The 16,816-nt window shown below is 52.6% G+C and overlaps 2 protein-coding genes across 4 annotated transcripts; both read right to left on the reverse strand.

Annotated features, from left to right (window-relative positions):
- Positions 1–27: 27 nt before the first annotated feature.
- LOC115910325 (extracellular serine/threonine protein kinase FAM20C-like) lies at positions 28–5,170 on the reverse strand. Its single transcript, XM_030960380.1, has 10 exons — positions 4,692–5,170; positions 3,049–3,224; positions 2,885–2,963; positions 2,311–2,403; positions 2,009–2,124; positions 1,533–1,713; positions 1,308–1,417; positions 555–636; positions 385–444; positions 28–303 (listed from the first exon to the last, which is right to left on the reverse strand). Exons 1-10 carry the CDS (start codon positions 5,168–5,170, stop codon positions 69–71), a joined length of 1,611 nt encoding a protein of 536 aa, XP_030816240.1. The 3' UTR covers positions 28–68.
- A 4,658-nt stretch (positions 5,171–9,828) lies between these two features.
- Positions 9,829–14,005, reverse strand: DNAL4 (dynein axonemal light chain 4). Of its 3 annotated transcripts, none has more exons than XM_030959993.1 (4): positions 13,945–14,005; positions 12,690–12,904; positions 11,877–11,960; positions 9,829–11,009 (listed from the first exon to the last, which is right to left on the reverse strand). In XM_030959993.1, the coding sequence occupies exons 2-4, from the start codon at positions 12,759–12,761 to the stop codon at positions 10,845–10,847; spliced, it is 321 nt and encodes a 106-aa protein (XP_030815853.1). In that variant the 5' UTR covers positions 12,762–12,904; positions 13,945–14,005; the 3' UTR covers positions 9,829–10,844. The 3 variants fall into 3 exon arrangements, with proteins under 3 accessions (XP_030815853.1, XP_030815852.1, XP_030815854.1); XM_030959992.1 differs by having other exon boundaries at positions 12,690–12,901; positions 13,945–13,997; XM_030959994.1 differs by having other exon boundaries at positions 12,690–12,901; positions 13,779–13,976.
- Positions 14,006–16,816: the final 2,811 nt, after the last annotated feature.

Consider the following 16,816-nt stretch of genomic DNA (forward strand, 5'->3'; position numbering starts at 1 on the left):
CATCGATCCCCACATCACCCTGGGCAGCACACCACAACAGCCCAATCCAGCAGGGTACCCAGCCTCCGTCACACCCACGACCCCACATCATCCACCAGCACCTTTTCCTGGTGGGCTGCCCTGGCCAGGCAGTGTCCCACGGCCACCAGCACCTTCCCCAGGCGCCGGTCCAGCGCCTGCAGGTGGGGCTCGGCCAGGACGGGGGCCAGCGGGTCTGCGGCCAGCGCCTCCCGCAGCACGTCACTCAGGCGGTAGGGCTGGGTGGCCAGCAGCTGCAGCCGCAGGTAAGTCGACTTCTTGATGCTGCCAGAGATGAGGAGGGGGAGCTCTCAATAGGAGGAGCCTCTCCCCAGCAGCAGATCCGGGGTGGGGGCAGCCCCTTACCTGCAGCATTGCTGGAGAGGGGCCAGGATGGACGGTTCATCGCGGGAGTGTGTGCCGAAGCTGGGGGTGGGGAGAAGCCCATAAGGATGTGTCAGGGTGGCATTTTGGCAAGACTGGAGGTCTGCCCCACCCCTTTGCTGTGATTGCTGCCCCCTGCTCCCCAGCTTTACCCGCGACCATTGTCCAGGTGGAGCAGGAAGGTGTCATTCCCAAATTTCTCAAAGGTCTCATAGTGGTGCCGGTCCATGTTGCCTGTGGTGGGCCAACAAATTTGGCATCAAGTTGTGGGCTGGAAGATGGGAGCAAAGACACAGAGCACTCTTCTGGTGTGAGACTGAAATCCAGAGCCCAGGGAAAAGGGTTGGAGGCACCTCTAACTTGTCTATCTGGGGGCCATGGCCATACAGGGGAGCTGAGCAGAGAGCCCACGGCCTCCCCTTCTCATCCCAGCAGCCCCACAGAGGGACAACAGTGGCAAATGGAGCAGAAGTAATGGCAAAGGCATGGTTGCGTGGTCAGGAATGAGGAGATGGGAAACTCTCCCAGTCAGATGCTGGTGAGGGGACAGCGCAGGGAGGAAGAAGTGGCCCAGGGACAGGAGAGGCAGCAAGAGCCCTGGGCAGCATCATCTCCACCTCTGGCTCTGGAGGGGCTGCATGTGAGAGCGTGCTGGAAGGTGCTTCTCATGTCCAGGGTATTCAGCTGGGATCTCCCTGGAATCTCTTGACTTTCAGCTTCTGCCTGGGAAATGCCCTAGTGGCACAGCCCTGTGCTCTCATTGTAAGACTGCGGCTCACTGTGGCCTGAACAACAGTTTGGCCAACAAATCTTTCAGGGCACAGTACCACAGGACACGGAGCCATTTGGGCCTCTAGGTCCTGAGGGACCTCCAGAGCCCTCAGCAGAGGCACAGAGGGGCTCACCCATGAGGAAATCGAGGATTGCCATGTCGATAAGGTCAAGGAGGCGATGGCCCCTGTCGTAGGGCGGCGTCTCTCGCACCTGAGCGCAGTAGTTGGGGTTCAGCTCCCACCTGGTGGCAGAGGCCAGGGAGGGCAATGGGGCCATGAGAGCAGCTGTGGAGAAGCCCCCTCCCACCCCATGGCTCTGCTGGCCCATGTCCCCACACCCCCCATGCCCCTTCTCACTCAGCCTTCTTGCTCTTGTGGTAGGAGCGGCGCCAGGGGCTGCGCCAGGAGCGGCGCTTGGCCAGGGTCTTGTCGGGGAGCAGGGCAGCCATGGAGCCCTCCAGCTGGTCCGGTTTGCCACACAGGGCGTGCTCCGTGGAGCAGTAGTAGGAGCACTCCCCATAGAAACAGACATTTCCCGCTGGCCAGGGGACAAAACAAAGGTTGACAAAGAGAAGGAAGGCACCCCCAGGCAGAGTGGTCCAGCAAACAGCCAGGGAAGGACACTCCATGCACTCTGGCCATGTGCCACCAGCAAAGCAATGGCAAGGGAGGCTGTGAGGAACAAAGGCCTGTGGCAGGGCACCCGTGGGAGCTGGAACAGTCCCCAGTAGGATAGTTTGTCTGAGTGCAGGGGGAGCCAGGGCAGCAGCAGTCAGCACCGGGTGAGCTCCATCCAGGTGGCCACAGGGGAGGATGAGAGCATGAAAGCTCACCTGGGGAGATGAAGAAAGTCTTGGCCAGTTTCTTGTCTGTGGTGATATCCCGAATTTCCTTTGTTATGTTGACCAAACGACCAGAAACTGGGGGGATTCGCCGGAAATCCAGGATCCTGAAACACAGAACTTGGAACTATTTCTTACTGACCTCAGCTGGTTTTATAACAGCGAGTTATTAAAACTGACAGGAGACACAGGTATCCCTCACAACAGAGGAGCGAGAGGTGGGATGAAGGAGGAGTTTCTCTGGTGCACTGCCAGTGTGGGAGGGCAGGCTTGGATGCAAAGCCTATGCTCACCTGTCCAGGTGGAAGGCTGCAATCTCTGCATTGTGCCGCTCAAAGTCTGAGAAGTAGAAGAAATCAATGGGGGTCTCCTGGTCCCGGGTCTGCCTGGAGAGAGAGGGGACAGTGGGGGCGATCATCATGGGCTGGGTCACTCCAAGCATGGGATTAGTTCCAAACCATCTTGTGTTCCCTTGTGACACTGGAGACACAGCCAAACCCAGTCTCCTCCAGTCACTTCCTGATGGGTGGGTGGCGCCAAGCCCCCAGTCTAGGCTCACTACTCAAGGGATGGGGAAGCCCTCACGGACTGGAGGCTCCTGGATGGTCCTCATGGACCACCTTCTTCTTTCCACCACTGGAGGTCACTACCCCATCACAAGCTGCATCCAGTTTGCAGCAAGCACCGCCAGGGAAGGCAAGGGAAACGGGACCACTCTGCTCGCGTCAGTTTTGGGATGGAGGCGCTGAAGCGAGGCAGCACATGAAGCATTTCTCCATTTCTCCCTCCATGGTCCCCTCTGGCCACTTCTTGCGACCTAACAGGACCGTGTGGGTGAGGTATAGGGTTGTCCCAGACTCTACTCACTTCATGGGCTTGAAGAGGGCCTGCCCATAGTTTGGGAACGTCATGATGAGCTTGAGCTGGGTCCCGCCGGACTTCTGCACTGAAAGGAGGCACATGGGGATGAGGGAGGCGGGCAGCGGGCAGCGGGGCAGGTTGTGGGCAGGGGTGGGGCAGGGAGGTGGTACCCGAGCTGACGATCCTCTGCGTGGCCAGATCCCGGAGCAGCGTGGGCAGCAAGGGGTCCCGGCGGGGGTACAGCTCGTAGCGGTTGATGCCGATGTGGAATTTGAGCCACGTGGGGTAGGTGTCATAGGCTGTCTTCCCTGTCGGGAGGAGCGCCTCGGCTTTACTGCTGCTGACCCTGCAGCCCGACAGCCACCACCACCCCAACAACAATGACAGCTTTTAGTTGGGACAGGATGGCTCCCGTGTCCCCAGGCCCTTCCTGGGAGCCAGTGCATGGAGGGTGAGGTGGGGAGAAAGGCCAGAGCCAGCCCTGGATTGGTTCCAGGTTTCATGGAGGCAGAACTCCCTGCCCAATAGGGCCTCCATGGGGCTCTTGGCACCTGGTAGATCCCACCCAAAGTTGGTGGCCTGGAAGACCCACCAACTTTGGGTGGATTGGACAAAGTGTCTTCCCTCCATCCCCCATGGAAAATCCCTGGGTTGATCCTCTTTCTCTCATCCATGCATTTATTTCCCTGCTGGAACAGATTATCTCATTGTTTTTCCCTAAGGGATTGGCTCCCAGGAGTACAGTCTGCTACATTCCTTCATGTGCTTCCTGGGGACACATGTGTGTACACTGAACAATGGTGGAGAAGCATGGACTTCCCAGCCATCCCCAGCACTGACCTGAGCTCCCATCCTCAACAGCCCATTCCCCTTGAGTGGGTTTCCTCAGGGGGATAACACTAGTGCTTGGGTTAGCACTATCCCTGCCTCTATGCATCCTGGAAATTTGCAGTTTGCTGGCATTCAAGGGAGCCCCTGGGGGTGTCTGCCCCACCTCTGTGCTAGCACACACTGGAACTGCAATGGGACAGTTAGCCCAAGGCATCTATAACACCCAAATCCATGTTTCTCTCTAGGGAAACACAGACTGTGCATTGATTTCATCAAACCAGAACCAAGGTGGTCCTCAGAGATAAGGCAAGTGCCCATTTGTGGAAACCAGCTCTTAAGCCAGCTTTTATTCTCTCCCAATTCTAGCAGGCACCACTTTTGGAAGGTGTGCTTTCTGTAAGGAAGCTGCTATGTGTCACAATGCTAAAGCTTTTAATATCTTCCCTTCTAATTAGAGGTTAGTAGTCCAAAGATAAAAATAGACAGCTGTCAGCAGTGAGCTCACCATACAGCCGAGCCTAACAAGGTCAGGCCATATCCTGCAAAATGCAGGACAGGAATGGTCTCATGGTTAGAGGTAACCTAATTGCAAGCTTTGCATCTCCAACGTCCCGAGAGAGGGGGATAAAAGTGGTTAGAAATCTGGAGTGGGGACTTCCTCGTGTACAGAGAGAGATACTAAGGGCTAGTCTGCATTGGGGAAGGGAAGGAGCTGAGGAGATCACCTAATAGATATCCGTAATACAATGAATAATTCAAGAGTCTCCTTCAGCTTTGCTGCATGCTACAAGCTTATGGGTAGCAGCCCAAAAATTCAGGGCTAGGACAGGATGTGAGATACGAGAAGAGCATGCTCAGTAATGGGGGCCCCTCTAGGGTAGGATGCTGATCTACAGAAGGGAACTACGTTTGGTCCCTGCTGCTTGTTCCCTGAAACCCACATATCCCCCAAATGCAAGCTAGGGCTGAGCTTGCTCCTCACCATTCATCACTCCCACTGCTGCGCAGGCTGAACTTCTCCATGGGGTTGACGACAAACAGCTTGTCTTTCTCTGTCACCTCTGGGACTGGGATGTTGTAAAGAGGATGCTTGAAGAGTTCTGCCAGCTTTGATCCCTTGATCCACCCTGCATTCACCTCTTCATACTGCTCTTGGACCCCTGGCTCTCCAACCCTTTCATGCAGCCCCACTCTCTCTGGCTGGGAACTCTTCTCCAAGGAGCCGTTGCTTCCACTGAAATCCTGAAGGATCCGCAGGCTCAGCTTTTTGAGGCCAGCCAGCATGGGGCTGCCTGACGGGACATCCACAGCTTTTGATGCTTTAGTATTGCAGCCACAGGACCTGTGGGTTGTGGGGAGAGCAAAATCCACCACCAGGTGCACAAGAAGGGCCAAGAACAGAAGAAAGAGAAAGCTGATTTTAAGTTTCCTCTGGAGAAACATTTGCAGCCGCCACCGCATCCTTCCTCACACAAAACACTCAGCAAGGGATGGGCACGAACACAGGGTTAAAAATGTTGGTGTGGCTGCAGCCTCTGTGCAAAAATAGGAGAGAGGTTTCCTGGATTCAGAGCATCCCAGCAAAAGACCAACTGGTGCACGGGCAGAGTGGCAGGAAAGATCTGTCACCACAGCACCTCACAGTGTGACACCACCAGGATGGGACAGGAGGTTGTAGCAGGGTTTATCAGCACTGATAAGGGTCAAGCTGGCATTGCCAAGGTTAGAGTGAACGGGGCAAGTTCCAAATCAATAGCTGCAGTGCTGGCTCAGGGACAGCAATGGCTGCAGATGACTCCTCACTGTCCTGTCTTTCTGCGCTGTCACCTGCACAGGGCTGCAGAACATTTCTTTGAATACAGGGCATTAAAATGGTTCTGCCCCTCTGCAGCACACACCCTGCCAAGCACTATGTAGTCCCATTCCCCATGTTCATCACAGCTGCACTCTCAGAATCCAGAAATTTTTCCCATTGCTTGGCCATATCAATTTTATCACCCTCCCTCATCCATTGAAAATCAGTTGTACGCAAGCCCCCTTTCAAAAATCACTCAAACTGGATAAAATGAAGGGGATGTAAGAATCGACATTGCTGCAAGGGGAAATGCTGGGCTGACAGTGTAAGGAAGGGCTGCCAGGTGAGTTTCAGGGGCAAGGATGTTCCCAGGGCCCCTAAAGCAGGTAGGGGAGGCAGGCAAGCAGGAGTGGGGATACTGCCTTGTGCATTGGCACAGAGGGGCAGTGGGACCCACCAAATGCTGGGGTGATCTGGCAGCTTGTGAAAGGGAAGAGCATTTCTTTTTACAAGAAATTCACTTTTGCAGAGACACCCAGGGACACAGAGCTGGGATGCGTGCACAAAAATGGTTCATGACTTTGATAAGGGACAGACAAGCGCAGGACCACCTGCAATAAGTCTGGGGGCTGTGCTACAGTCTGGCACAATGTTTATTTTCTCTTTGCTCTTCCAAAGGATGCAGAAGGCACGTGAAATCCCGTACATCATGTAGTTCTTCCTTGTCGCGAGATGCACCGGCAGCCAGCTTGGAAATGCTCACTCTCAGCCAGGGAGGGTACGATGATCAGTGGGCTATTCTGGAGACCCCCTCCTCTGCTGCCATGCCTGCGCTGCCCTCTCCGCACGGCGCTGTGCCGTCCCCTCCCAGGCGGCGCGCTGGGAACGCGCTGTCCCCGGTGTTCCTGGCTCGCGTGTCCCACGGCGCGACAGTTGCCTGGAAACCGCCTCCGGCTGACACCATCGCCGCCCCAGATTCAGCCGGCCCCGCGTTCCCCAGCCTTCTGCTGGCAAGATGGCCGAGGAGAGCCGGGGCAAGCGAGGAGGAGGAGATCTTCCCAGCCCGGCTGGCGAGCTCGAAGCCCCGCAGAAGGAGCTGGTGGAGCGGAGCAGATGGCTTCCATGCGTGGAGGAACACAGCGTCTTGCTCCGGGAAGTTTGCTGAATTCAGTCCGGACACACGTTTCAGACAGAAGGCCCCTAGGAGGGGCTGTAGCTGGAACAGGGGATCATTAGGTCACGGCTCAGAAAAACAGCAACCAACCAACCAACCAAAACACCAACTCCCTGTACTAACTGATCGCATCAAAGGAGCTGGGCTCGGCTCCCGGAGCAGGGCCACAGGTTTCAGTAATCTAGAGCCAGCCCTAAAGAGAGGGAGACCTCCTCATTCCAGTGCCCCAAACCAGCTCCAGATTGGGCTGGAGGGGATAGAAACGTCCTTCTCATGTCCTGGAGTCAGATGAGCATAGGGACCCTATGGGCTGAAGCCACCCTAATGACTGTTAGTCCCATTCCCAGATAATGAAACTTGCAATCCTACCTCCTCACCCTGATTTAACATCCCACTGCAAAGCAAAGGCAGGGGGCTTAGGTGAGGCATTTGCCACCCTTAGCACTTGAATGCTGGCATTAAATATTAACCAAAAGATTTTTCAGCGAGTCAGACGTGAGCCTGCAGCAACAGAGAAGAGCTGGAGACCTTCAAAGTCTGCCCTGATCACCTGACTTGTTGCCATGACATCATCATAGAGACAGGGCTGAATTTGCACCTCTTTCTTCTCATCTCCCCCCTCCAGCTCTTCCTCCATCTTCCCAGCAGGTTCAAGTCACCCTTGGGGCGGAGGAGGAGCCCTACATCCGAGGACATTTTCATTGCTGGCTCCAAATCAGGACTCATCAGCAGCTGATAATGATGTTCCCATCTCCCCTCAGCAGGGAGGGATGAAGTCATGAGGCACAGCCTCTGAGCCACTATCACAGCTTTAGGGGACGGGTGGATAGAAAGAGTCATTTTGGCTGCCACCCATCCATCACCCTGCGTTTTTCATCTCATTTTCTACATCTGACTCAGCCTGATGCTTTGACGGGAAATGGCAGCAATATGCAGGGGGGCAAGAAATGAGAGGGAAACAATAGCAAGAAAACTGTTGCCAACTTTCCCAGCTTTCCACTGAAAATCCATAAGGAAAAATCCTCCAGCAACTGAGAGCAGTTTTATAGTAAAAAGTAGAGAGGCCTTAGAGGCTCCAAAGCCTCATAGAATCATAGTTTGGGTTGGAAGGGACCTTTAGGGGTCACCCAGTCCAAAGTCCTTGCAACGACCAGGGACACCTTGAACTAGATTGAATTGCTCAGAGCCTCATCCAACCTATCCCTGAATGCTTCCAGGGGTGGGGCACCCACCACCTCCCTAGGCAACCTGTCCCAGCGTTTCACCACCCTCATTCTAAAAGATGTCTTCCCTTCCCTGTATCCAATCTCGAAGAAAGCTCTTTTAGTTTAAAACTTCTAACCTTTGTCCTATCACAACAGCCGTGCCAAAAAGTCCCTCTCCAGCTTTCCTGTTGACATCCTTTAGGTACTGGTATAAGGTCTCTCCAGAGCCTTCTCTTCTCCAGGCTGAACAACTCCAACCCTCTCAGCCTGTCTTCATCACAAAGGTGCTTCAGCCCTCTGATCATCTTCGTGGCCTTCTTTGGACTGGATCCAGCAGGTTCATCAGCCACAGAGGGGTCTCTTGTGGGAAAATAGAGGACAAGGTTCCATCTCTAATCCATAAACCTTACTCCTGTGAAAATTACAGGTATGCCCAAAGATGTTCCAGCTCCATGGCAAAAGGAGGGTGAAAGTCTTTTTTCTAATGCGCAGGGGCCAGCAAAGCATGGTTCAACGTGCAACAAGCAGGACAATGGATCTGATTGAAAACTTTCCTCAGGGCAGGGGCTCTAACACACAGCCACATTTTGGGAGGCGGAGGCTTGTGCTTTCAGGTACAATGCCCATGACAGGAATGCAAATCAGCTAACAAGGGTTTCCTCAAGGTGACTTCCTGTAGGAAAGCTGTTACCGTTATGAATAAAAATAGCCTGCCACTCTCCTGTGAGCCACCTTGCACTTACCTGGTGAGAATGGCAGTGTGGGAGCTGACTTGCTGCACATTCACACCTAGCTCACCTCAATCTGTTTGCACGCTTTGAGGCTTTGAGAAGGCTGGGGAGCACTCACCCTTCCCTTGTTGCCAACGCAGGTCACAGAGACATCAGCTTTGATCAGCTGGTGGCCAAGAAGATAAACAGGCAGCAAGTCCAAGAGACTGTGTGCTGATGTCAGCAGCTCCCTGTGGTCATCTGCAGGTCACCACGACCCTGCAGAGATGCCCATGACCAGCGTGCCTGTGCATATGCACAGAGCAGTTAATTATTCATTAGCGTGAAAGAGGCACAATTAAAGTGACCATGGAATGGCTGAAGGGATCATCCCACTCCAGCATGGGGCATTTCAAAGACTTCACCTCTTGATCTGAGTTTAGAAGAGATAGAAAGTTGCAGAAGAGGAAATAATCTTTTCCACCTGCCGGCTGCAGAAAGTGTTGTCAATAGCACTATCTTCACATAAAGGCAGCCAGCTGGAGGGACACAGAGCAACTGCACGATGAGACAGCTCAGAGGATTTGGGCTCTTCCACACAGCACAGCAATCCTGATCATGGGGCAGGAATCATAGTACCAACCTACCCTGGCCCAGCCAAGCATAGATGGTCCAAATCTGAAATAATTCTTAGTTGTCTTCATATTACTCTGGTTCCTGGCTCCCTGACACAAGGAAATTGAGAAAGGACATCTCTAGCATAACACTTGAGGTTCAGAAAAAAGAACAAAAGGAATTGTAAGACCAGAACAAAAGTACTTGTTGATCCACCACAGGCAATAATGCAGAAAGATTCTTCAGACTTAACTATGGACTAGAGGTGTCAGCTGGCAACATTCTGAGAGGAAATCTGAAAATTAAGGAAGCTACAAATATAAGACTCCAAAGGTCAGAGCTGAGGCAGCAGACACAGTTACATTCCCTTGCTGCTGCTGCTGCTACTTAAGACAGCTGCCTGTAAACAGGACAGAGGGATGTGGCCAGCAGCACCACAGGCCTGGCAACCCTCCTCACCATGGTGGCTTGCACTGGTAAAAGGAACTGAACAGGGAGGATGAGAGTCACACAGGAAACCAGCAGGATGGAACTCTGTCACTGGCCTCTGCCTGTGCTACACCATGGCTTACTCATTTCCACATTTCTTGGACTACTTTGCCTACATAAACGCACGCAAAGACATTTTACTAAACTTTTATTGTAAAAACACAGTTCCCCAGGTTTTATAAATACGCCATACATATAACATAGTTACGCTCGTTTGATCCTCCAACACCAACAGCTTTCAAAAATCAAACAGGCTAAAAGAATGCAAGTCCAGAAAGACATTAGGTTTCTGATGACCAAGTTATATTTCACATGGAGCCTCCTTTCTCTGTCAGCCTCCAAACAAGATGCTGAAAGTACACAGCACTTGCAACGCCCCCAGGAACTGACAGGGAGGCATCTGAGCCTTAAAAAGAGCTCTCACCCACTCCCCAGGCATCGTCAGCCGCCTGTGTTTTCATGCTGTTTCAGTGTGCTGTGGGTGAGAAAGGAGGGGGCAGTTTGCATAGCAACCTCCTACAGCCCGGCAGCTCAGCTGTTGTACCCTCCCAAAACAGCAGGGAAGGGCAAGCTGGGACTGCTTCCCTGTGGCTCACACCTCCACAGACAGCCTGAAGGGAGACCCTTGGTGCTGTCAGATCTACACAGACATCTCAGAAGAAAGGAAGAATGTACAAGCAGCATCCAGAGAGGGGAAAGACAGGTGCTGGTCAGAGCCATACTGCATGGTAGCAGAGAAAGCAGAGGAGAGAGGAAAACTATGTGGAATAAAGGGGAGTTAAAAAAAAAACATAGGGCTAGATGGCACCTTCTTGCTTTTGCTTTCCCCTGCTAGTGCTGCTGTGCAGTGTGTTGTGAGATTACCTATTCCTCACTTCCCTGCTGCTCCAGCTCAAACACCAAGGAAAGAGCCAGACGGATGAGAAATCCCACAAGCAAGGACAGGACAGTTTAGCAAGATTATACACACACGCACACACGCACGCGCCAACTTTATGTATCCCACAGAACTGTTACATCAGTATGAAAAAAAGAAATCTTGACATTTAAGTATTAAAAATAAAGCCCCACCTCCAGATCATACAAAACTTGTCAAAAGCAGGACGAAATCTCTTGTATTCAAGCAAGTCTGGGACCTGGCCAGGGGTCAGGAGCACTTCCAGACGCACACGGCCAGGCTGCCACCAAAGAACATGTACAGCAGGTTCTTCACCTCGTGTGTAATCTCAAAGCCAAAACCTTCCCCAATCACCACATGCCAGGAGGACCCAAATCTCTTGTCCATGGTCTCTTTGATCATCTTGGCAGCGCTCTGGAGAATATTAAGGAAGATAGCATAGGGTAAGACAAAGCAACCAGAGAGGTTTTATGCAAACATCCCCCTAATCTTCTCAAGCCATGGGCAACAAGTATAGCAGCTGCACCACAGGACTTGGGAGCTCCCCAGAGGCAAACCCAAGGGTAGAACTGGTCTCAGCAGCCTCCAGCCCAGCAGCTAGAACTGCATCACTTCTGTAGTTCACACAGTCTGAAGCAAGAGCTCTGCTTCAGATGCTGCTGGAGTTATACTGGTTGCGGTGACCATGAGAGCAGATTCAGGTCACTAAGCTGCAGCTATTTTTACAGGAGTCCATTTTTTTTCTCCAGCTAATTACCAAAACACTGAAAGTAGGCTGACTTTTAAAAGGCTTGCTTCTCCCAGATCACACCCTGCTTGATCCTAAAAAAGGCAAGAGGAAAATTTTTCAGTGACAGGTGGTGCCCTGCCCATGAAGCAAGGTATGTATTCCCTTGATCGTTGGTCCTAAAGCCAAGAGGGAATACTTAACAGACTTTCATGTACTCATCCCCAAAACAAGAGACCCCAAGCAGTTCTGAACCAAGCCCTCAGGACACAGGGCATTTTATGAACAGAGTGGAAGCATGTCTCAGGAAGTCAAGACAAGCAAGGAGGTAAGGTCTGGGAGCCAGCACCACTACCCATCTCTGCAAAGTGCTTTTATAGATCTTGCAGAGCAAGGGAACTGAATCTGAGATCTAGCCAAGCTCTTCGCCTCCTCGTACCCTAGCTCAGTGCAGAGAGTAACAGGATGCCATGACCTGACTCTGCTCTGCCCTACACCCCGATGCCTGCTCCTGTGGCATCAGCAGGGAGCCCGTTCTGGGAGGTGGCTGGTACCTCATTGTTGGTGGCATGCTTCTCACACGCCGTGACGCACAGCTCCATGGTCTCCACGCGCATCTCCTCCGGCATGTCCGAGTGCTGCCAAGGGCAATCAGACAGACACACACACAGCTGAGCACAACAATCAGAGCTGCACACACACAGCAGTAAGTTGCTCTAACTTCTGGTTCTGGTTCTATAAGAGCTGCATACACAACAACAGTAAGTTGCTCTAACTGCTGCACTGGCTCTGCTGGGAGCTTAGATGGAGTAAATCTGAAAAGGCTTATTGCACTATAAGTGAACCATTCCTCCAGCCAATGAAGAATTCTTCTCGACCTGCATGAAAACTAGCACTGTGTAAGCACAGCTTAAAGAAGGAAATCAAGACAAGGGGAAGCACACTAACACTGTTTCCACCACAGTCCTTAATTATTGCTATATGAGTAACAAAGAAATCTAAATTACACAGCCTTTTCTTCTGCTGCTGCTGGCTAGCAAGATCTTTTGCTCCAGCTTCTCCAGGACAAAAAGCAAGCTGTATCCAAAACACAAGAGAGGGCTCTGAAGGCAGTGTGCTCTCAATCTGTTTGATGGATCACTTTGCCCCAGGCTTCCTCTGGCTGTCATGAGGAACACTGAAGCTATTAGATTTCCCCAGGAGAGATCAAGGACAGGGACAAAGCAGCAGTGACAACCAGGATCTCTCCACAGGACCAGCACTACATGTTCTCACAGTAGCTATGCAGCAGGAGAAGGGCAGCAAGAATGAAGGCAGATTTTCCTATCTCTGACACTGGTAAATGTGTAATCCATCTCCCTCCATACCCTAATCAGAGGAAAACTGTGAAGCCTTTTATAATCAGCCTCGTCCTTTTTTTCCTCCTCAGCTTCTTCCATGGTCCTTCCACAGAGACTCCAGGAAGGGGCAGAGGGGCTACCAGGAGTTCAGCAAAGTGCTGTGGCACAGCCAGCTGAGAGGAACAGGGCTCTGTGTTCCTCTCTTCAGCAGGAGGAGTCGCTTCTTGGCCTAGAGGACACTGCTTCAACAAAAACAAACACGGGCAAGAGACAGATGGCTTTCAATTAAAACACAAGGCAAATGAAACTGTTACGAGAACATCATGCTATCTCACCGCTTGCCATTTCCTCAACAGCACCTTCACACACCCCTGAGAGTCTCAGCTCATAGACCATTAATGCAAACAAATTATTAAACTGTATCTTTTTCCATAAGTGAGGAGCACAGCGCTTCCCAGAAGCACCAGTGGAGCTTGAGGGAAGAGCTGAGCCAAGGTACAGCTTTCAGGAGAGGACAAGAGAACAATATATCAGCTGCTACCACTCTTGATTAATTCCAGAAGGATTTCCCAGGACACTATTATCTGCAGTAGTTTCAAACTGCACATGACAAGAGAAGGGTAGGAGTATTTTAGGCACAGAATCTGCGCACTCGTCTGGACGGAAATGTTTAACAGGAACATCTTGGTCTCGTTTGTGCACTTGCTCCTCAGATCCCCGAGCATGTGTCAGCTAGGGAGGGCCATATGGGAAAACTGGACGTGTCTCAGGGCCTCATTACCCGCCTGCCTCCACCCGGGCAATGCAGAGGCACAGCACTGACCGAGAGATTCAGAGCCTTTCACCGCCGTCCTCCCTCTGGTTCTTTCCCCCACAACAAAGCATCTTCCTCTCCTACCCAGGGGAGCAAGGGCGAGTTCATATTAAAGGAAACCAAGCACGGTGCCAGGCAACACACCAATCGTGTACGCCACGTACACAGAGCTGTTGGCTAAAGCACCGAATCAGACCACCAGCCGTCACACGGGGGCCGTGGCACCCAAACCCCGACCTCCGCAGGACAGACCCCCCGCCCGCCCGGCCGGCGCCACCCCCGGGAGCCCCTCCAATACCCACCCCCAGCCCGGGGCGTGCCCGCGGCCACAGCCCGAGGGTGCGAGGCAGCGGCACGCGGCCCGAGCGGGCCGCACGCCCGAAGCGGCCCCGCCGCCCGCGTCCCCGCGGAGGCAGAGCTGGGCCAGCGGCCCCGAGCGGGCCCGCGGAGCTGCGGGCGCGGCCTCACCTGCGCGGCCGCCGCGGCCCAGCGCCGTTGCTAAGGAAGAGCCTCGCTTGTCATAGCAACCGGCGCGGGAAGTCCCGCCCCCTCAGCGTCCATTGGACGGGCTGCGCCGCTCGGCGCGTCTGATTGGCTGTCTCCCTGCCGGGCGCCGCGCGGGGCCTTGGGGCGCTGGCGGCAGTGGGGTGGCCGCGGAGTGCCTGTGCTGTGCGTGCCCCCGGCCCCAAGCTGGCGTCTGGCACCTTCTTATTTTTCTGGCTTAAAACGCCTTTGGGGCCTAGTTCTAGGTATTTTTTCTTTTAAAAAACAAGGATAAATATAGGAACAAGGAGCGATTTGGGGCAATTGTGGTTGTTTTGTTGTTTTTTGTTTTTAACCACAGAATCAGGTTAGGAAGCCCTCTGAGATCATGGTCCGGCCTGTGACGGAACGGAACGCCACCATGTCAGCCACATCATGGCACTGAGTGCCATCCCCAGCCTTTCCTTAAACACCGCCAGGGACGGAGGAGGCTCCACCACCTCCCCAGGCAGCCCATTCCCATGTCTAATCACTTTCTGTGAAAAAATTGCTGCTAAAGTCCAGCCTGAACCTCCCTGGTGCAGCTTGTGACTATGTGCTCTTGTCCTGTCTGGTTGCTTGGAGAAGAGGCTGACCCCCACTTGGCCACAGCCTTCTTCAGGGAACGGGGGAGTGATCAGGTGCCTGAGCCTCCTCCTCTCCAGGCTGAGCACCCCCAGCTCCCTCAGCTGCTCCTCACGGGATTTGTGCTCCAGACCCTTTACCAGCTCCCTTGCCCTTCTCTGGACATGCCCCAGCACCTCAATGTCCTTCCTGAGCTGCGAGTTCCAGAACTGGACACAGTTCTCATTATGTGGGAGAGGCAACAGCTCATGTTTGCATGTCAACAGGAGTGTGAAGAAGGAGAAAGTGATGCTGTGGGGATGAATCATGAGTTTGCAAACAGCTCCTGTAGCACCAGCCTCCATCCCGCACGGAGAAAATCGCCTCCCTCCCGCCCTCCATAGCTTTATGCTTTTAATGTCTGTTTGTTTTGAGGTTTTTCTTGGCTCTGGGCTTGCTACAAGACCTCTGTTGTCTCTGCACCCTGCTAGCCAAACACCGATTGCCTCTAAACCAGGGCTTAAAGAGTTTTCAGGGAGGTCTAGGGTTGCATTCGTCTGAAATTAACAGGGATGGAGAAGCAGCAAGCTCCAGGATAATACCAAGGGAAAGACTTCTCCTGTGCAAAGCCCCAGCTGCTGGGTGTGATGCCTGGTTTTCCATCAGTGGCCATCCTTGTCTTGCAGAGTGGCTCTTGGGTCTGATTTTTCATGAGGTGCTTGTGGCTGGTGTGTGCTTGAAACGTTCTTGCTGCTCGCTGCCTGCTGGGAGAAGAATTTGCTTTCCAGCTGTTTGAGAAGGAAAAGAGTGGGAGAGGGACAATCTGGACACTCTCCTGCCCCTGCCAGCTCAGGAGTCCTCTTCCCTCCCTGTAGCACCAAGCTCTGCTCTGTGATCACTGGCAGAACACCTTGTTAATCTCTTCCACAGGTTCAGCAGTGAATCCGACCTCCTGGCTGTCCTTTGCCTGACAGAGCAGTGCTGGGGGCAGGGAAGCTGCCTTTGGGCTTGGGAAGACAAAGCTGCAGTGATCATTTATATTTTCCTTTTCTGTCACTGCTGGTGGTGACAAAAATGAAGCACTGCCTCTTGTGTCACTCGTTCTCCTACCATTCCTGCCTCCTGGGCTAATTCCTTCTCCTTCCTCTTTTGGGCCTCTTGCAACAGAGCTAAAATTGTCAAGAGACAGATAAAAGCTGGGAGATCATCATTTTTTTCTTTTCAGACAAGATAATTAGGAAGAGAATCTCTGTGAGGAAGAAGATCTTTCCATCATCATTACTTTATCTCCAGGCAGCTACTCTAATCTCTCCAGGGACACGGCTCTTTCAAGCACCGTATTCTCGCTCTGGTTTTTTTAATGCTTTAATCCCTGTGTAGTTCACCCACTTTTACTACCAAGCAGCAAGTGAATGTGAGCTGGGGTGTTTGTGTGCGTGTGCAGGGCAGAGCATGCTTGCCTGTGTGATTCTGGCTTCAATTAAACCTGCTTTGGTTCTGGTCAGTGTGACCCCTGGGCGTGTTTCCCTCAGGGAATGTGGGGACTGCTTGTGGGGGTTATTCATCAGTGGCTCCTAGGTGAGAAGCTAAAGGAAAATGGCCAAACAAAAACTGCACCAGGCCAAAGATAGGAAAAACCATGTTTTTGTGATTGTGGTGGGTGATACAGTGGGGCTGCAAGACAGAGATGCTTCCTGAGAAAGGAGAGCGTTCTGCTGGCCTGCCTTCACCTACTGTGGCTTAAAATGTGAGCAGCTGGTTTCTGGACCCCCAAGTGCAGGGTTTCCACAGGCTGCCTCTGTATAACTCTGCAAGCCAGTGAGAGCCTTGTTGAGCCAGCAAAGGTTACGTGTACTGCTCTTTTTGCTGCTGCTCTGATGGCACAGACAGCACATCACCTGATCTTTAGTTTCCAATACTAGTGGACCAGGTACCCTTCTGTAGGTGAAAGCAAATGCAGAGCAAGGGTTCAATTCACGCCTGTGGGTCTGTAGAGAGCTGGAATTGTTGCTTTGCTCTGGCTGGTCATGCCTTATTTGCAACTAATCAGAGGTGGAAACTCTTCCATTCCTTTGTGAAATGCATTGAAACAAAGTACCATTTGCCTTCTGACATGAGGCTGTGTTGTACTCCTTAGCTGAGCAGAGAAAAGTAACCACTGGCTGCAAAATATACATATATGTAGTAAATATACTGCCTCTTGCTTTCTTCTAGTCATCTTCATTAACCGGACAGCAGGCTGACTCTTCATCAG

Source organism: Camarhynchus parvulus, chromosome 1A (genome assembly GCF_901933205.1).
Source record: "Camarhynchus parvulus chromosome 1A, STF_HiC, whole genome shotgun sequence".
In the NCBI taxonomy this organism is placed as follows: domain Eukaryota; kingdom Metazoa; phylum Chordata; class Aves; order Passeriformes; family Thraupidae; genus Camarhynchus; species Camarhynchus parvulus.